The 20,089-nt window shown below is 54.7% G+C and overlaps 1 protein-coding gene across 1 annotated transcript in view; it reads left to right on the plus strand.

Moving 5' to 3' along the window:
* The window catches only part of FBXO41 (F-box protein 41), a 28,087-nt gene extending 8,952 nt beyond the window's left edge, over positions 1-19,135 (plus strand). The window contains exons 2-13 of the mRNA XM_061431915.1: positions 4,143-5,152; positions 6,548-6,773; positions 7,255-7,328; positions 7,587-7,945; positions 8,642-8,883; positions 9,116-9,231; positions 9,353-9,505; positions 9,683-9,778; positions 13,085-13,203; positions 13,360-13,518; positions 14,798-14,913; positions 15,037-19,135. Of these exons, the coding sequence (XP_061287899.1) occupies positions 4,281-5,152; positions 6,548-6,773; positions 7,255-7,328; positions 7,587-7,945; positions 8,642-8,883; positions 9,116-9,231; positions 9,353-9,505; positions 9,683-9,778; positions 13,085-13,203; positions 13,360-13,518; positions 14,798-14,913; positions 15,037-15,096 (2,592 nt within the window). The 5' untranslated portion in view covers positions 4,143-4,280 and the 3' untranslated portion in view covers positions 15,097-19,135. The remainder of the gene's footprint in view (positions 1-4,142; positions 5,153-6,547; positions 6,774-7,254; positions 7,329-7,586; positions 7,946-8,641; positions 8,884-9,115; positions 9,232-9,352; positions 9,506-9,682; positions 9,779-13,084; positions 13,204-13,359; positions 13,519-14,797; positions 14,914-15,036) is intronic.
* The last annotated feature ends 954 nt before the right edge of the window (positions 19,136-20,089 follow it).

The raw sequence follows: 20,089 nt of genomic DNA on the forward strand, positions 1-20,089 counted from the left end.
CTTCAGTACAAAAATGAGCAAACTAGTACATAGTCAAGTTACCAAAGAGATATAAATGACTGATAAATTGTGAAAAAAAAGTCCAGCCATTAGTAGTCCCCCAAAATGCAAGTGAAATAGCCAGGCCATTTTTCAAACTGGCAAGACTACATCGAAGCCAAAGCATGAAGCTGTGGAATTTGGCTGCAGTTGACAGATGATGGGCACCACTGAAGGATGGTGAACAGGAGTTATCTCATATCAGAGGCATTTGGTGGTACCTTACAGAGGATGCTAGAGAGCTGTGAGACCCAAGACTGGACCTCGGGGACTTCCAGGCGTGGGGGGAGCATGAAGCACAAGAGAACAGTTGTGTTGAGAGCATTCAAAGGAAAAGTCAGCCAGTCTTGATGGTTAGCAGGGAGCAGAATTGAGATGGCCAGGGCTGTGGCTGGCACTGTTGAGGGAAACAAGGATGCTGGGGAGTATGTCAGGGGAAGTCCAAGGTTAGTCTTTTGACACTGTGGGTCATTGTGTTATTCTAGAGCCTCATTCCTGGCAACCAATTCAAATTGTTTAATCCACAAAAAAATTTTTGCTGCCTCACGCAATTGACAAGTCCTGGGTTAAAGGTTTCGGCACATCTGGCTCAGTGGCTCAGGGGGGTCATAAGGAGTCTTTTTCTTCACCTTGCCCAAAGAGAGGGCAGAAAGGGCCACAGGCAGCTCCAGCCTCACATCCTGCCGGTTTTGCACAGATCCTGGAGGAGCTGTATTGGTCTGGCCTAGGAAACTTGCCCAAGACCAAGTGACAGCTGTGACTGATGAAAAGGCCAAGGTCATATGAGCTCCCCTGGAAAAGCTCATGGAGCCGGGGGGTGAGGTCAGCTGAACAACATTGACTGAGAGAGGAGGGAATGGTTCTCCAAGGGAAAACTGGGGTGTGCACCTATCAAGGGGGACTGGAGTTGAGCAGCAAAACCAACAAATCTCCATTCCCTTCCACCTCTGTCCAAGATCTAAACAGATCCCCCTTCTCATATAATTTAAAACTTTTCTGTTTTATCATCATGCAATTAGCCCTCACAAAACTTAAAACACACTTGTCCCATCTCCGGAAGGAGAGGCTCCAAGTTCTCTCCCACTTACTACGTCCAGCCCCAATGCAAGTCTTATCTCTTATGGTATTGGGCTAGCTGCTCCTGGTCTTTCAATTTATGGACAAACTACAACAATGGAGGAAAAGTCCGACAGCTGAAAGAGCAAAGCCTTTCCAGTTGAACAGTGGAGGGGAGGGAGAGCACTCCGGGATCACAGGTCCATAGCCTGGACCACAAGCTTGACCAGTCAGTGTGGACAAGGTGACTGGCCCACTAGCAGCTGCTCTGCTTCTGCTGTCTTGAGAGCCTCCGTTAACCTTCATGCTTTGTGGCCACGTGCACAAGGGGCTTTGAGGGGTCACCTCCCATTGGTACAAATTTGGGGGCAGGAACACTTCAGGGGTTGAGTAATCCCTGGCCTTTGTTTTCCAGGTTTGTGGGGGTTTCCTGGCAATACTATCCCTTTAATCATTAGAAAGCTCTCAGTCAGTCTGCATTCAGCCATCCCCAGAGCTATTAACCAAACCAGAGACCTCATTGAAAGTTATAATTCTTGAATCAAGTCCCTGGTGATGGTGTTGGGGGAAGAGGAGGAGTTGTCTCTTAGCAACAGATCTTGGTGCTCTGCTTGTCCCAGGAGCCCATGGTTCTGTGGCTCTAGTAGGGCTCTGCCGCAGGGCAGTGCAGACTCTCCTAGTCTGTGGTGAGAGGCAGAGCTCTCTGCCCCTTCTCCCTCAAGCTGCAACCCACTGGAAGCCTGCTTGTAATGGAAGCCACGGTGGCCTCTGTTGAGCTGGGAGGAGTTCAAGAGGGCCTGAGGAGTCAAGAGCCTGTCAGGCTCCAGGTTTGTCTCCCTCTGTGTTTCCAGCCTGTCTGTCTTTGCTTGAGGTGACTTTAGCTAGCAGCAGAGAACTGGCTCTTAATTATCTCTCAGCCCTATTGAATTACTGGCCTCAGGCAGAAAGGGCCTCTCTGGGCAAAGCAGCATTTTCTTCCTTTCCTGCTTTCAGATGAGCCCCTTTCGGCCAAAGTATCTCTTTCTTGTTGGACATTTTCCTCCAGGTCCCCTAAAGTTCTAGCTCACCTCTAGAGGCAGCGGGAGAGTTTAGCCACTGCTTTGCTGCTGTGTAGCAGACAGGGGACATGGTACCATCCTGTTTAGTTCAGCCAATTCCTTCTTTCAAAAAACTTTGACTTCTGAATCTAATTTCTGAGTTTGGACTTTTTCCTGGTACAGACTGGCTAAAGCAGAAAAGGGAATCGACTGGCTCACCTAACTGAACAGACCAGGACCTCAAACTGTGAGGAATCGCTCTCTCTCCGTCTCAGTTCTACCTCTGTGTTGGCTTCATTCCCAGGTGGTTCCTCCCAAAGGAGACAAAGATGGCCCTCACAGCTTGGCCCGCCCCTGCGCTTAGAAACCTGAGCCCAAAGAGGATGCTTTCCCCAGTAATGCCAGAGAAGTCCTCGAGAAATGACTCATTGACTCAAGTTAGGTGATCTGTGCCCATCTCAGGACTCTGATTGGCCAGGCCTCTATCACATTCTGACCCCTGGGGGAACCATTGGCTCCCACTCAGACCACATGGACTGAGAAAGTGGGGAAGAAAGGATGGTTACCCAATGTCAAGGCAGGGTGCTGTTGCCAGGATGAGGACTGGGTGCTGGGCTGGCATAGAGAACAGGCATCCATCCATACACCCAGGTGTAAAGCCAGAAGGCAAATGGAACTTAAGAGTAGGTCAGGATGGAGAGGTGGAGCTGAAAGTAAAGGCTTAAAGATATGAGTGAGCCAGACTGTGGGAGTGAACCAGATAGAGGCAAATGGGGCGTGAAGGCACACCTCCCATCAGAAGACAGGACGGTTAGGAAGACAGCTAGAAGAAGAGGTTGGAGAGCCCAAACAGGGCAGCTGCATGGCAGCTTGCCAACATGGAGCAGTCAGTGACATCATCCAAGGGACCAAGTAGGTGAAGACCCTTGATGACAACTACGTTGTCTGATTAGCAGATGGCCTGTGACTTGGAAGGGCACAGTGACAGCCGAGGTGATTGAAGGCCAGTTACAGGGTAGAGAGCCCACGAGGCAGGGGAAGGGCGAACAGAAGCGAGAGCCGAGGCAGGACAGACAGCAGGAGCTGAGGGTGGCCAGGAGTGGGGTGCCAGGAAGGGCGGTGACTTGTGCCAGAAGGAACCTGGAGAAGACAAATATCATGGCCCTTGGAGCAAAGGGCAGAGCAGGGATGAGAGACAGTGGGACAGAAGCAGGAACAGAAAGAGTGACATGCACACATCGGTATCATTAAGTGAGGTGACTTCTTGGTCACTGCAGCATGGTACCAGTAGTCCAGCTGGTTTGATGAGTGTGGTTGCAAGACATGGAAATAAGCATTTTTTTGAGATATAACATACAGCTGGTACATACAGTACACTAAACTTAAATGTACGTGTGCATACACTGTGTAACTTTATGTATATACCTGTATAGCCACCGCTCATATCAAGATAAAGAACATTTTCAGCATCACATAAAGTTGCCTCCTGCCCCTTTCTAGTCCACATGGGTCCCAGAGGTGACCTCTGTTCTGACTTCTGTCCTCATCAGTTTAGTCTGCTCTCCATGTGTATGGAACCAACAGTATGCACTCCAGTCTGGCTTCTGTCATGCAGCATGATATTAAATGGCTTCATCCATGTTCCATGTACCAACAGTTCCTTCTTATTGCTGGGTAACATCCCATTATGAATATAACACGATTTATCCATTCTACTAGTGATGGGCACTTCGGTTATGTCCAGGTTGTTACTATTATAAATAAAACTAATGCTGTCCCCCCTCCCTCCTTAGAGAATTCTCATTCTTTCTCACTCTCATACATGCACAGCCCTCACGCAGGTACTGGAGCAGGCCAGTCTCCTCTGGGAGGTCTGGCCATTGGTCTCCCCTTGCCCCTCTCTTGTGGGCACATGTTTTCTGGGGAAGTCAGTTTCGTCAAGGGTGGGGAATACGGGTTGGAGGTGGGGAGGGATACCACCCTCCTAAGGCTTGCTTCCCTCTCTTCTAGCCTCCTTGCCCCTGGCTGCCAGCGCCCTGAGCCTGCCCAACCCCTCAGGGGGGCTCGCCCGCGTCCCCCCATGAGCGCGCCCGGCTGACCTCCAGGGCGGCCGCGGTGGAGCCCGGGCGCCACGGGGGCAGCGGGGCCATGGCCTCGCTGGACCTGCCCTACCGCTGCCCGCGCTGCGGGGAGCACAAGCGCTTCCGGAGCCTGTCGTCGCTGCGCGCGCACCTGGAGTACAGCCACACGTACGAGACGCTCTACATTCTCTCCAAGACCAACAGCATCTGCGACGGCGCCGCGGCGGCCTTCCCGCTGGCGCCCGAGCCCGCCGCCCTGCTGGCCGTGCCGGGCGCCCGGCGCGAGGTCTTCGAGAGCACGTCCTTTCAGGGCAAGGAGCAGGCAGTCGGGCAGTCGTCCGCGGCGCCACACCTGCTGCACCACCATCACCACCACGCGCCCCTCGCCCACTTTCCTGGCGACCTGGTGCCGGCCGGCCTGCCTTGCGAGGAGCTGGCGGAGCCGGGCCTCGTGCCCGCCGCGCGCTACGCACTCCGCGAGATCGAGATCCCGCTGGGGGAGCTGTTCGCCCGCAAGTCCGTGGCCTCCTCGGCGTGCTCGACGCCGCCGCCCGGGCCTGGCCCTGGCCCCTGCCCCGGGCCCGCGTCCGCCTCGCCCGCGTCTCCCTCGCCCGCCGACGTGGCTTACGAAGAGGGCCTGGCCCGCCTCAAGATCCGGGCGCTGGAGAAGCTGGAGGTGGACCGACGGCTGGAGCGGCTGAGCGAGGAGGTGGAGCAGAAGATCGCGGGCCAGGTGGGCCGGCTGCAGGCCGAGCTGGAGCGAAAGGCGGCGGAGCTGGAGACTGCACGGCAGGAGAGCGCGCGGCTGGGGCGTGAGAAGGAGGAGCTGGAGGAGCGCGCCTCCGAGCTCTCGCGCCAGGTGGACGTGAGTGTGGAGCTGCTGGCCTCGCTCAAGCAGGACCTGGTGCACAAAGAACAGGAGCTGAGCCGCAAGCAGCAGTGAGTGGCCCACGGGGCCCCGTGGGTGGGTGTGTCCGCGAACGTACCAGAGTCGGTGATGGCATCACTGTGTTCCCGCCACCATCGTGAGTGTGGCTGTGGGTGCGGCCGAATTACGCGGCTCTGTGGCCACGGGCATGTATTGGTGGTGCGCGTGGGGCCAAGAGTGGCATGAAGGTGTGTGTTTAGGACCCTGAGACCATGACAGTGTGACCGCGTTCGTGTGTGTGAATCTCTTTCTCGTCCATCTCTTTGCTCCTTGACAAGGCTGTTTCCTGATTGTGACACCAGACTCTTCTCTTCTGCCGACCCAAAGACAAGGCTCAATTCTCTCCTTTCCCTTTCCCTCCTCAGGTTTTTTCCTATCTATTGTATCATTCTTTTCTCTCCTCCTCAGAGAAAAACTTGAAAATATTTTTTCTCCTTGTCTTCGATTTCTGTCCCCACTTTCTGTCTTGAACCCACTCTGATCAGGTGTCCACCTCCATCGTTATTCTCCGTGTCATCAATGACCTTCATGTTACAAAGGCCAAGTCATCTTATTTGGCCCCTTGGCAGCCATTTGATACAGCTGATCCTTGAAACATATCTTTTAACTTGGCTTCTAAGACACTCTCCTGGAATTTCCATCTCTTTCTATTGGCTTCCTCTCAGCCTTTGCTGGGTTTCTCCTCATTCCTCTGGTCTTCAAATGTAGACTCATGAAGTACATAGATGTTATTTGTCCCCATCGTGATAAGCCCCATGGGGGCAGAGATTTTTTTCCTGCTTTGTTCACTGCTGTAGCCCCAACACCTAGAAGGTGCCCATACATGTTGAATAGATGCATGAATGACTATGAATGCATGTGAGAGTAAATACTCAAATGACTCTTTTAAGTATGCTGTGTATCTGTGCAACTCCTGGAGGTTGGTGCAACTATAAGTGTGCTTTTCTGCATCTGAGAACATTTCTGAAAATGTGTGTGTGTGTTTGAATGCGTTGGTAGGACTGTGCCTCAGCCTGTGCATGCCTGTGGATGAACGTTACATGAATATGTGTACATGAGTGTGCGGGGCTGGCTTCTGGGCTGTGTGTGGGCTTCTGGAGGGAGGAGGTGGCTGTGTGTGACTGAACGTGCCTGTGAGTACTTCTGTGGGGAGCAGGAGTGTCTGCTTGTGTGCTTGGGTCTGGGCTGGTGGGGTGTGAACGTATGACTAGGGGTGTATGCTTGCATTTCTCTACGTGCTGTTGTGTGGGCAGTGTTCCTGGGTGTGCTCTGCGTGTACCCACATGACCACGAGCAGACACTGTGGCCAGCATGCCCTTGTCTTTCCCTACTGTTCTGGGTCTCCTCCAGCGGGTGGGTGGGCAGCCAGGCCAGGGCACTCGGGTAAGAGACTGCTCTGGGCCCAGGGAGGTGGTGCAGATCGACCAGTTCCTGAAGGAGACGGCGGCGCGGGAGGCCAGTGCCAAGCTGCGGCTGCAGCAGTTCATCGAGGAGCTCCTCGAGCGGGCTGACCGGGCTGAGCGGCAGCTGCAGGTCATCAGCAGCAGCTGTGGCAGCACGCCCAGTGCCAGCCTGGGCCGAGGAGGTGGGGGAGCTGGTGCTGGGCCCAGTACCCGGGCCCCAGGCAGGATGGTGAGTGCCCACCTGCCTTCCCTCCTTTGCCTGCCCAGCTGACCCCTACCACCTTGCCTCACACATGCCTGAATCTCCCTCTGATACTCCGTGCTCCCTTCTTTGGCTCTTCCCCATGAGCAGACTGCAGGCCTGAAGTAGGGGTCCAGGAATAGGGGAGCCCCTCCCTGAGGCTGTAGTGAGATACCATCCAGCAACCCCAGGCCTCAGGCAGGGGCTCACCTCTGCCCATCTCTGCAAATGAGACCCAGGAGCCACAAGCCGGGGTCTGGGGTGCGTGGTGGGCACAGGGAGGGGGCTGGTGAGCCTGCTTCTCCAGGCTGTCTGTCTGTCTACTTGTCCACCTCTCCCAACTGTTTTTCTTTTTCTCTCTCTTCTCCCCCATCTCTTATCTCCATCTTGTACCCTGTTTCTCCCGCTCCTTCTCATCCTCTGGCCTCCTCTGCCTCCTGCCTTTCCTTCCCTCTCTGGGGGCCCACAGCGAGAACACCACGCGGGCCCGGCCATGCCTAGCACGTATGCAGTGTCCCGGCATGGCTCCTCTCCCAGCACAGGGTAAGCCACGGGCCTGGCCCGTCCCGCACAGCCCACCCTCCCCTAGAAAGATCCACTGCTCTGCTGGCCCTTCTGGGGCTTGGCTTCTCCTCCTCCCTCATCGTCCTTGGGTCACCTCTGTCTGCCTTTCCACACTCAGAGGGGACTTTTGGACAGTAGGGTGGGTGGATTGCCCTTGGCCAGTGGTAGGTGGTATGGAGAGTCTGGGCAGGCCTAGGACCCTTTGCTCCTCACTGTCTGGTCCACCCCCCACCCCAGGGCCTCCAGTCGCATCCCAGCTGCATCTCAGAGCTCAGGTTGTTATGACAGTGACAGTCTGGAGTTGCCCCGGCCAGAAGAGGGGGCCCCCGAGGACAGCGGCCCCGGGGGCTTAGGCACGCGGGTCCAGGCTGCCAATGGTGGCTCGGAGCGGGCCCAGCCCCCTCGCAGCTCTGGACTGCGGCGCCAGGCCATCCAGAACTGGCAGCGCAGACCCCGTCGACACAGCACAGAAGGGGAGGAAGGTGACGTCTCCGACGTGGGCTCCCGAACCACCGAGTCAGAGGCTGAGGGCCCCTCAGAGGTCCCCCGCCCCGGGCCTGCTATGGCTGGGCCGGTGAGCAGCTGCCGGCTCTCTGGTGAGTCCTGAGGGGGTGGGTACTAAGAGACTGGGTTTTCCGTGGTGCTGACTGCTCTCAGGGCACGCAGGGCTGAGGCAGTAAATCTCCTGGGCTCCTGCACCGCCTCTCCCCTTGCCCCAGACTTCCCACATGTACAGGGCCCTGCAGGCTTAGGGCAGGAGCTGCTGGGACACAGGTATCCATTCATGTGACATTCATAGGAGAGGAGTTGGGAGTTCAAAGTGAAGCCAGGGGCCAGTGGGGCAAGTCCTCTCCCATATCCACACAGGGCCACATGTGTACGTGCGTGGGTCCGGGGGCAGAAAGCTCAGGTCAGGGTGCACGGCTGTGCCTGGTGACTGCTCTGGGCAACCTCACCTGCCTTCTGTTCACAGATGCACGGTTTCTATCCAAACCTTTTCCCTCCTCCAATCGCTCAGTTGCCTCCTCTAGGGGATGACTTTGCCCAGTGTCATGATATACGACCTTAAAAAGAAAGTTCACTTGAGGAAGGGCCACCTTTTTCTAATTTGCAAAATTAGGGAGGGGGCTAATGCAGTGGAGGGGGAAGCAGAGGCCCTTTGTCCCTCCTCCCCAGTTTCTGGTCCCCCAGCATGGTTCTGTCATGCCCATTCCTCCTGCAGTTCCGGCCCTACCCCAGCTCCCCATCTGTGTACCCCCCACACTGACCTCTGACCCTGTGGTATTGTGCAGCCCGCCCCGAGGGAGGCAGTGGGCGGGGTCGGCGAGCTGAGAGGGGCAGCCCCTCCCGCTCCAATGAGGTCATCAGCCCGGAGATCCTCAAGATGCGAGCTGCCCTGTTCTGCATCTTTACCTACCTGGACACGCGCACTCTGCTACACGCCGCCGAGGTCTGCCGGGACTGGCGCTTCGTGGCCCGCCACCCCGCCGTCTGGACCCGGGTGCTGCTCGAGAACGCCCGCGTCTGTTCCAAGGTGCCTGTACCTCTCTGCTGTCCTGCTCTCCCAGTCACCCTTGCTGTGACCCCATCTTTTCCCTGGCAGAGTCTAGCCCTGCAAGGTCTTGTCCTTGCAACGCTTACCACACCCCAGTTTCAACCTGGCTCCCTGAAATGTTCTCCTGAGGCCTCCTATCCTGGAGCTGGTTCATCTCCTGCCAACCAGACTCACATCCCATTATGCCCAGATAACTCCTCTCTCCCTGCAGTTTCTGGCAATGCTGGCTCAGTGGTGCACCCAGGCCCACTCGCTGACACTGCAGAACCTGAAGCCCCGGCAGCGAGGCAAGAAGGAGAGCAAAGAGGAGTATGCCCGGAGTACCCGGTGAGGCCATGGGGTGGGGGTGGGGGCACTGCTCCTGGGCTGCGGACCTAGAGTGAAGTCAGGGTGCTTCTGGAAGAGGATCTGGCTGCAGACAGTGCCCTGACTTCTTGGCCGTCCCCAGGGGCTGCTTGGAGGCAGGCCTGGAGTCTCTGCTGAAGGCAGCGGGAGGAAATCTGTTGATCCTGCGCATCTCCCACTGCCCCAACATCCTCACTGACCGTTCGCTGTGGCTGGCTAGCTGCTACTGCCGCGCCCTGCAGGCCGTCACCTACAGGTGGGTCCCCACTGCTGGAGGCGAGGCCTTGGCCAGAGGAATCCCCAGGCTCTGCATACACATACCTCCCCCCTCCCCGCAGGGCTCTGGGGCAGAAGGACCCAAGAGCTCTGAGGCCCAAAGGAAAGGAGCAGAGGCCTCCAGAATGGGTGGCCCCAGCTTTTGTCTTTTCAACAGAAGTGCCACAGACCCAGTGGGCCATGAGGTCATCTGGGCCCTGGGCGCAGGCTGCAGAGAGATCGTCTCCCTCCAGGTGGCACCACTTCACCCCTGGTGAGCCGAGGCCGCGGTGGGGATGGGCAGGGCTGGGCCCCGAGTGGGGCTGAGGACCCAGCAGATCTGGGCCCATTCCATGTGCTGTTTGGGGTGACAGATTCACATTCATCAGTCTATCTTTAGGCTTCAGAATCAGACGTGGGATCATGGCCTGGCTTGCGGGCAGTGTGACTTTGGGCTACCCGGTCGTGCCTGAGTTTCTCAACTGCAGAGTAAAAGTGGTATCAAGGATCTGTGGATCTTATTAAGCCTGCAGCTGGCTCAGACGAGATGTGTGCCTAAAGGCTGCAGAGCCCACAGAGTGTTCAGAAACGCTGGCCTGAGATGGCCAGCTTTGTTTGACACGTGAAAGGCAGTTAGGGAGGTCAGTGTATAATACACAAAAGAGCTGGTTTTCAGAGAATCCATGGTATGAGATCATTCATCGCTCTACTTGGAATTCTCAAACTACCAGGCTTTTTCATTCCCTGCTCGTGCCCTGCAAGACTCTTTCTTCATGACACCACCTCACGGGTCCCCAATATCCCATCACTAATACTCAGAGTTTGTTACTGCTCCCCTGTCTCCATTCCTCTTGCACCTTGTCCTAGCCCCTAACTAGTCAATTTTACAATAATTTCTCTATGTTTCAGTCTACACCAGACTCATGTTTCTTGGGGCAGAGGCTGTGAATGTCCATTTCTGTGTCCCTGGTACAGAGTGCGTGGCAGTTGCTGGGGATTTTTAGTGATGAAGTGTTCAGGGAAGTAGCAGGTTTGCTGTGAGTGGTGGGCAGGGCCCAACGAGCAGTGAGTGTGGAAAGGAAGGCTGGGCCAAGGTCAGGTCTTGCCTAAGAGATTTAGATTTTTGCATTTTATCTGGAAAGCACTGGGAAGCCATTGGGGGACCATCAGATCAGATCAGATCAGTCACTCAGTCGTGTCCAACTCTTTGCAACCCCATGAATTGCAGCACGCCAGGCCTCCCTGTCCATCACCAACTCCCGGAATTCACTCAGACTCATGTCCATCAAGTCAGTGATGCCATCCAGCCATCTCATCCTCTGTCGTCCCCTTCTCCTCCTGCCCCCAATCCCTCCCAGCATCAGAGTCTTTTCCAATGAGTCAGCTCTTTGCATGAGGTGCCCAAAGTACTGGAGTTTCAGCCTTAGCATCATTCCTTCCAAAGAAACCCCAGAGCTGATCTCCTTTAGAATGGACTGGTTGGATCTCCTTGCAGTCCAAGGGAGTCTTAAGAGTCTTCTCCAACACCACAGTTCAAAAGCATCAATTCTTTGGCGCTCAGCCTTCTTCACAGTCCAACTCTCACATCCATACATGACCACTGGAAAAACCATAGCCCTGACTAGACGAACCTTTTTGGCAAAGTAATGTCTCTGCTTTTGAATATGCTATCTAGGTTGGTCATAACTTTCCTTCCAAGGAGTAAGTGTCTTTTAATTTCATGGCTGCAGTCACCATCTGCAGTGATTTTGGAGCCCAGAAAAATAAAGTCTGCCACTGTTTCCACTGTTTCCCCATCTATTTCCCATGAAGTGATGGGACCAGATGCCATGATCTTCATTTTCTGAATGTTGAGCTTTAAGCCAACTTTTTCACTCTCCACTTGCACTTTCATCAAGAGGCTTTTGAGTTCCTCTTCACTTTCTGCCATAAGGGCAGTGTCATCTGCATATCTGAGGTTATTGATATTTCTCCCAGCAGTCTTGATTTCAGCTTGTGTTTCTTCCAGCCCAGCGTTTCTCATGATGTACTCTGCATATAAGTTAAATAAACAGGGTGACAATATACAGCCTTGACGTACTCCCTCTCCTATTTGGAACCAGTCTATTGTTCCATGTCCAGTTCTAACTGTTGCTTCCTGACCTGCATACAAATTTCTCAAGAGACAGATCAGGTGGTCTGGTATTCCCATCTCTTTCAGAATTTTCCACAGTTTACTGTGATCCACACAGTCAAAGGCTTTGGCATAGTCAATAAAGCAGAAGTAGATGTTTTTCTGGAACTCTCTTGCTTTTTCCATAATGCAGCAGATGTTGGCAATTTGATCTCTGGTTCCTCTGCCTTTTCTAAAACCAGCTTGAACATCAGGAAGTTTACAGTTCACATATTGCTGAAGCCTGGCTTGGAGAATTTTAAGCATTACCTTACTAGTGTGTGAGATGAGTGCAATTGTGCGGTAGTTTGAGCATTCTTTGGCATTGTCTTTCTTTGGGATTGGAATGAAAACTGACCTTTTCCAGTCCTGTGCCCACTGCTGAGTTTTCCACATTCGCTGGCATATTGAGTGCAGCACTTTCACAGCATCATCTTTCAGGACCTGGAACAGCTCAACTGGAATTCCACCACCTCCACTAGCTTTGTTCGTAGTGATGCTTTCTAAGGCCCACTTGACTTCACATTCCAGGATGTCTGGCTCTAGGTCAGTGATCACACCATCATGATTATCTGGGTCATGAAAATCTTTTTGTACAGTTCTTCTGTGTATTCTTGCCATCTCTTCTTAATATCTTCTGCTTCTGTTAGGTCCATACCATTTCTGTCCTTTATTGAGCCCATCTTTGCATGAAATGTTCCTTTGGTATCTCTGATTTTCTTGAAGAGATCTCTAGTCTTTCCCATTCTGTTGTTTTCCTCTATTTATTTGCATTGATTCTTAACAAATGGGATTACACCAGACTGGTGATGTTCTCTGTCTTCCCCTACACTGCGTACCTCTTGGAGGCAAGGTCCATGTGTATATGTCACCACTGTATCCCCAGTTAGTGAGTGAAAGTCGCTCAGTCATGTCCGACTCTTTGCGACCCCATGGACTGACTATACAGTCCATGGAATTCTCCAGGCCAGAATACTGGAGTGGGTAGCTGTTCCCTTCTCCAGGGGATCTTCCCAACCCACGGATCGAACCCAGGTCTCCCACATTGCAGGTGAATTCTGGCCCAGCTCTGTTGTTCTCAGTCATGGCAGGACTTGAGAAGCATTTTGTTGACTGACTGAGAGAATGTGGGAGTGAGTGGCTCTCGGCAGTCACTGGATGAACTGGCAGGGAGACTAGCTGCATAATCAGATGAATGTTGATTGTGGTCTGAGCTGTGGGTTCACGAGTTGTTGAGGAATCAGAATCTGCAGGTCTTGGCAGGAAGTGAAGGAGGAGGAGTCAGGGAAGATCCCAGGTTTCTGACTTGAACAGTTGGGTGGTTGGTGGGGCCCTCACCTTGTGGGGTGGGTCTTGACCGAGGAGCGGGCTTAGGATAGCATGCAGCCAGGGGCTCCCTGACGACCCTCCCTCCACCCCATTCTCCAGCCAGCAGCCCATGCGATTCAGTAACCGCTGCCTACAGATGATCGGTCGCTGTTGGCCCCACCTCCGGGCTCTGGGGGTCGGGGGTGCCGGCTGTGGGGTGCAGGGCCTGGCATCACTCGGTGAGTCTCTCCATGGGACTGGCATAGGGGGTGATGGGAAGCAGGCGTGGGTGCAGCACTGAAATCCTAGCGGGGTTCGGGCGATGGTGTGGGTGGCGGCAGCAAGTGACCTGGGTGTTTGTCAGCAGGCCCTCCCCTCTCCTTCCCTCTTCCTAGCAAGGAACTGCATGCGGCTGCAGGTGCTGGAGTTGGACCACGTGTCGGAGATCACCCAGGAGGTGGCGGCTGAGGTCTGCCGGGAAGGCCTGAAGGGCCTGGAGATGCTGGTGCTCACAGCCACCCCCGTAACCCCCAAGGCCCTGCTGCATTTCAACAGTGAGTGATGGGGAGCAGGGGTGGGGCACCACTGTCAACTCTTACCATGTCTTGTCAGCAGGTCGCACAGCCAACTCCCTCTTGATCCTGGTCAGCAAACACCAACACTGGGGTCAGGGTGAGCAGGGTTCTAGCCCTGGCTTTGCCACCGGTGCCTTCTGAGGCCAGGGTGGCATTGAAGGCCTGCCAGTGTCTGACCCGAATGGTTTAGTTCAGCCAAATGGACATGTGTTGCCCTGTGCTCTTTCCATGCTGGAAACATGGGCTCTTCAGTATCATCCACCATCTACCCCGACATGAGCCTCCAGCAAAGGGCAAGGGCTGAACAGACGGGTTCCGGAACTTACTGACCTACATGTCCATTCTGTCTTTACTGCTTATTGGCTGTGTGACTTTGGGCAAGTTACTGTACTTCTCTTGAGTCTGTATCCCCATCTTTTAAGTGGAATTCTAAGCTGAATGGGTGGGAAGATTAATGAGATAATGTGTGTTAGCCCCCCAGGACAATTCTCAGGGTGAAGCCTTTAGCATGCCTCTGCTGGCCCCTACCTCCCTCCAGCCCCCACTCCCTCCCTGTGATTCCTTCACCTTCATTAAGGATGCAGGTACCCAGCTTGAGCTGCACATACCCAAGTGAGTCCCTCATCGGGGACCAGTTGGCCCCTGGCAGGACCCCATATCCTGAGCACTGCAGGTTCCTCGACTTTCTTATCATCTCCAGGATCTTCTTCTTCCCTCCCCTTCAATCTCATGGCCCTGCCCTGGGCTGACCATCAGAACTAACTGCTTGGCCTCCAAAATCTTAACTTCTAGAATCCTCTCAGCCTCTTGACCTTCTTGCTCCTCCTCCCCTGACTTCATGGCAACATCCAGTCCCTTAAGCCCTCTGCTCCCAACTAATCTGCTCCCTGCCTCCACTCCTCCAGTGCTCTGGCTGGGCCGAGACCCAGCAGCTGCACCTCAGCTACTCTGTTCCTGTAATTCATCTCCACATGCCCAGACCATAGCACAACGGTCCCCTCTGCCAGCGAAGTTGCTGGAACCCCTGCACAACTGGCTGTCATCCACTCGTCCTCCCAGAGTCCACCACAACCTGTGCTCTGAAACCTCACGCTCTTTCTCTCCTTGTCCAGGGGTGCCCGGAGCAGCGTGGATCTGCTCCCAGTGCTTAGCACGCGGTTGTCCCTCAGTGTTCTGATTTCATTGATTGGTAAGAGGAGAGAAGACAGGCCTCTTGCCCAGGTCAGACATGGGCCCCACCTCACTTACCTTTTCCTAGGTATCTGCCGGAACCTCAAGTCCATTGTGGTTCAGATTGGGATTGCCGATTATTTCAAAGAGCCCAGCAGTCCTGAGGCCCAGAAGCTGTTTGAGGACATGGTAACAAAGCTCCAGGTGAGCAGCTGGCTCTGATGGAGACCCCCAGGGCACTCTGCGGCTGGGACTGTGACCTGGGTGTTTGAAGGGAGGGCTCTGCCTGTCTGCCCTGAGGGGAACTAACTCAGGTTTGGTCCGCAGGCCCTACGGCGGAGGCCCGGCTTCTCTAAGATCCTGCACATCAAGGTGGAAGGCTGCTAACCCGGGTTGGGGGCGGCAGGGCCCCTGCCAGCCCCACACCAGCCGCGCTCTTTGGACCTCCAGAGGGACCCTGATCTGGACTAGACTTTTGGAGGCTTGGTGTTATCCCTGGTGTCTGGGAGAGAGGTTGTCAGTCTCTTGTCCTCCTGCTGGGACAGCGGGACTCAGGCCCTCTCCAGGGCAGGGGCTTGGACAGCTGTCCCCCACCTCCACCCCACCCCCATCCGGAGCAGCCCTCTAGGCACAGCCAGCGAAGAGTTGAGTCTCCACCAGCACTCGGTGTCATCGCCCTGAGGATCTGCAGTAACCACCAGTGGCTCCTTGGCTGCTCAAGCTGTTGGGGCAGGCCTCCCCTTTGTGAGGCCCAGCCTCCTGGTCGGGAGCCTCTGTCAGGCCCCAGACCAGGGGGGTTGCTCCAACAGGCAGCTCAGACTTGGCCCAGAGGCTCTTCTCTTCCCCCTGCTCAGTCCCACCCCTCTGCGGGGCATCCCCTTCAGGCAGCCTGCCAGGGCTCTGGGTCCATAATCTCCAGGGATAACCCTAGGGGTCTTGGGGATGTGGTCAGCTGAAAGTGGGAAGTAGGGAGTTCAGTGAGGTAGTGGGGTCGGCTTGGAAGGGCAAGACATCTATTCAGAACTTCTCCCCGAGACATCCAGGCCACGCCTCCCAAGGGTGGATATTGCCAGGGTGAGAAAACTTTGAGTTTTTACTGCTGTAGAGAAGACAAGACTCCTCCCAGCCACCACATATCCCATGACACACCAGAACTAAATTCAGAGCTACAAGGCACATGTTTCTATACCTTCTACCAATCCCGAGCCTCTGGAGGGGCCAGGTCCCAGCTCTGGGAAATGCTGTCAGCAGTGAGAAGCGGTTCCTGTCCTCAAGGAGTATACTTCTAATCTGGGTGCGTGGACAGGAATCTGATGGCCTTTGGGTCCCCAAGGTCATGTGAGAGGGAATCATTTGGCTGCCCTCTGCTGGGGCCTGGAGGAGGCTGGAAGAGGGGTGGTTTAGTTTGCTTCCTTGTCCGGCTACCTTGCTGGAAGATGTGGCCTTGGTGGGGAGCCACACCTTTGGGGCCCAAAAAGGAGCCCCAACATCAGACTTGTCCCCCCTCTTCAGTCTCCAGTGGTCCATGGGCTGAGGGCTGTGTTGGGGGGTCTTCTGCCTGGGGCAGTGCTGGGGTCTGAACCAGGATCACTGGCTTAGAGTGCAAATGGAGGCTCTCACTGACCCTTGCATGGTTCCCAAAGGGTCAGGTCCTGGCACTATGGCTGTAAAGACTCAGGTCTTCTGAGTTCCTCCTCTTAGCCCTCCCACAGTGGCACAAAGGCCGTGGGTCCTGCCAACCTCCATTTGGAAAGTTCTTTCAAACGTTAATCTGGTTTCATCTTAGGGTTTCCTTCTGTCTTGCTATAAGATGGGCTCTCGACCCTAAACATTAGGTTTTGGCTGGGGCCGGGCTTCTCTAGTTTCCCAGTCCTTTCCAGGAATCCAACTTTTCTGCTGCAACCTGGCATCAGGACATCAAGACCCACCCTGGGTTTCCCTGCAACAAGGCCTCCAGAGCTGGGACCCTCACAGGCTCAGAAGTGTATCCAGCTCTCCTGGCTCCCCACACAGCCGTGTCTTGCTCTTTTTGTTGTTTTCTTCCTGTGACTTGTTCTGGCCCTATCCTTTGAAGACTCCAAATGCCAAGGGTAGCATGTCGGTATCTCCATCTAGTCCTGCACGAAGCCTTGGCTGTGTGGCATCCCCACCCCAGAGCACCTGGTTCTGTTGGCTCTAACCTCCCAGTTCTGTCCCCAGGAATCATGAAGGAGAAGCACAACTTTCCTCTGTTCTGGGACCGGAAGGGAGGTGGAGGTCCACTTGGCCTGGCTGCCCTGGGTGTGTGTTCTGCTTTACCAGCTGCACCCTCCACAGCCCCTGCTTCCTGTGACCCCAGGACTGGAGGTGCCCTCCATGTGTCTCCCGGACAAAGCACAAAGGGATGCCTTGCTTGGCCTGAGCCTGTCTACTGAGGGGCTTTTTCTGTCCAAGGAAGCCTCCATCCCTGAATACAAGGCTTTGGGCAATCTCCCTGGGAAGATGTCTGGTGGAATGCCTGCCATCAGTTCTGGGAAAGGTGAGGGCGCACGGGCAGCGAGCTCGAGTGAGAGGAAGGTGGTGCTGAAAGGCCTGATCGTTAAGTCCCTTCTGATCAGCAGCGCTGAGTATCACCAGCACGGGGGGCAGCCGGGTGAACAGGACGCCCCTCACCTGTTGGTGGGAAGTTTTCCTCTCCGTGAGTTGGGCTGTTTCCAGAAACCCACCAAGTCCCCCATCCTTTGTTTTCCAGCTGAGTGTGAGGGATGCATAGTGCGTAGGTCCAAGCCCCTGCCCAGATGGGTCGCAGTGTGTCCCACTGCACACCTGGGACTGATAGGCTTGTGTGCCCCAGCCTGGATGTCTGCCCTGAGGACCTGCTGGGTGTGCAGGCTTCCACAGGTCCTTACCAGCTTGATGGTAGTTTTGCCTCTCCTCAGGGGGATGAGCCCTGAGTTGGGGGGGACCTCATCTTTCACTCACCCAAAGGGGAGTCCTCTTCCATATATCACATCTGATGAGATGCAAAACAGAGGAATATCTGGGAGAGCAAACCAAGGCAGGCCCTGCTCCAGGGGACCCAGCCGGCGTAGAGGCCCCATGGGTGATGGCCACTCGGTGTCCTTACCACCTCCTGCCAGCCCAGCGCCTGGGAGACTTGGGGTGTTTGTCCTAAGGACATCATGCTTTATTCAGGCTGCCTGCCCACAGCACTGGCAGAGAACAAAGGAGATGATGTATCTGGGTCCCTGGGGGAGACAAAGTGGGCCGCCCAGAACCATGGCTTTTACTGGCCAGGAGACCACCTGGCTGCTTTTACAAGGCAGAGTGGAGTTTGAGCCAGTCCTTCAAGAATTGCTGGGGTGGGGCTTGGGGAGGGAAGGCGGCCTGCTTCCCAAGTCCTGCTGCTGCAAGGCATGACTCCATGCTTTGTCTCTGGGTTCTGCATGGCCCCTGGCCCTCCGGTCCTCTGGGCTGTGGGTGGGGAGCCGCCCATGCCTAGTCCCTCTCGGGTGCTAAGCCGAAGATCTTTCCAGAGTGACTACTGGTGCCAAAGACCCAATTCCTGGTGGGCTTGGGGTGAAAACAAGCTGGGGACTGGGTACAGGCCCAGCCCCTGGAGGAGTTAACTCATGCTTTAGGATCTGTCCCAACCCATCAGTCCCTGAGGAGTGGAGCTTCCCTTCCCCAGGGCACTTCTCCCTACTGGTGGCTGTGCTCTCTCACCCAGCCTTTTCCCAGGCCCCGTTTCTGTATATACTGCTGTGTAACGTGTGTGTGTGTGTATATATATTCCTGGACAAGTGTGTTCATCTGCAGCCTTGCCTGAGGATAAGGTTTAGTTAGGATTGGATAAAGATCAGAATACCAGGGCCAACTAAGGCAACCAGCTCCTAGTCTGACCCCAACCCCTTGGGACCCTGGCCAGTCCCAAGACTGCCCCGACAATCAGGCAGGCTTCCCCGCTGCAAGTCCAAGCCTCGCCTGCCACTGCTGGCAGGGGCCCCGGCCTCAGCTCTGCCCTGGCAAAGGCCTAGCGCTCAGGGTCAGGCTCGCCTTGTGGCTGGCCCCAGTAGGCCTGGCTCGAATAACCCTGCTGGCGGGGACCTCCACAGCTGGCCCCCATGCCATGCCTTCCCTAAACAGCCAGGTGCAGTGGGCCTGAGCTGAGAGGGGAGCTTTCCTCACCCCAAACACATCAGGCAGAGGGGTGGACAGCAACTTTTGGTTTTGTTTCTGAAGTGGTGCCTGTACCTCCAGCCCCCAGGGGGCCTCCCCTGGCCCCACTTTTCTGCCCCACCCAGGCACCACCATCCCAGCACTTTGCTCCACATCGCCCATAGATGCCCTTTGCTGAATGTACCCGAGCGTATGTATTTAAAAGGACTCCAATGGGCATCTGAATTTGTGGCTTTGTATCCAATAAAAGATGGTGAAACTGGAATAATATCTGCCTCAGGAAAGTAAATGGTAGGTGGCTACATTTGCCAGTCTGTCACCAAACCTTCCTGTAGCTGAAATGCACTGATTAGCAAGGAGGTGGATGATCTGAATGGCGTCAATGAGGCGAACTGAAGTATTACGAAGACCTGTCTCAGGAGGGTAGGCGTCGCTGGAGGAAGACCATGCGGGTTACTGCCCCCGCCAGAGCTTTCAGTGTCTGCAGGTAGAGCCTTGAGGGGTCATTTCTGACTCTCAGCTAGAAGCCATCTTTAAGGGCAAGCCCAGCAGGAACAGCACGCACCTGCCCATCCCCTCACTGGCTTGGGCACCAGAGAGGGCTCCGGCCAGCCAATCCGACTTTCACCTGACAGAGACCAAGTTTCCCATCATGGTCTGGCTCAACATTCCATTTGACAAAATGGGGTTGCCCCTACTGATATGATTCCTCAGGTCTTAAAATGAAAATCAGAAAATAGGTGTTTAGGCTTAAAACTGTGTGGCTCTAACATCAAACAAGTAGCTGAACACATCCCCACAACTCTGAGCCAGCTATTATCATCATACAGGTAGAACAACTGGAAAAAATTTACTTAAAGACCATCAAGTTAGGAGGGATGCCAGACTCCAATGTGTGGACCTACCACCACCTTAATCTACTTTTGAGTTCATCAAACTCGGAGTGGTTGAAATTCAGATCAAAAAAAAAAAAAACAAAAAAAACCACTTCCCAGATTCAGGGAGCAGAAGCTTTCTATTAATTAGTTAACTGCAGGCCAACTCTGAGGACTAGCATAGAGGAGGAGGCAGTTAGAATGCTTATTTTATCTGTGCCGGCCATTTTCAACTTTCACTGGTTAGAAGAAAGCAGAAGGGACCCCTCAGGACCATTAGTGGCTGAATTAAGACCAGGTGGCTCCTTCAGCCACCTCCTCAATGGACGCCCTTCTAAGAAGTCACA

This window comes from Bos javanicus, chromosome 11 (assembly GCF_032452875.1).
Source record: "Bos javanicus breed banteng chromosome 11, ARS-OSU_banteng_1.0, whole genome shotgun sequence".
NCBI classification, from domain to species: domain Eukaryota; kingdom Metazoa; phylum Chordata; class Mammalia; order Artiodactyla; family Bovidae; genus Bos; species Bos javanicus.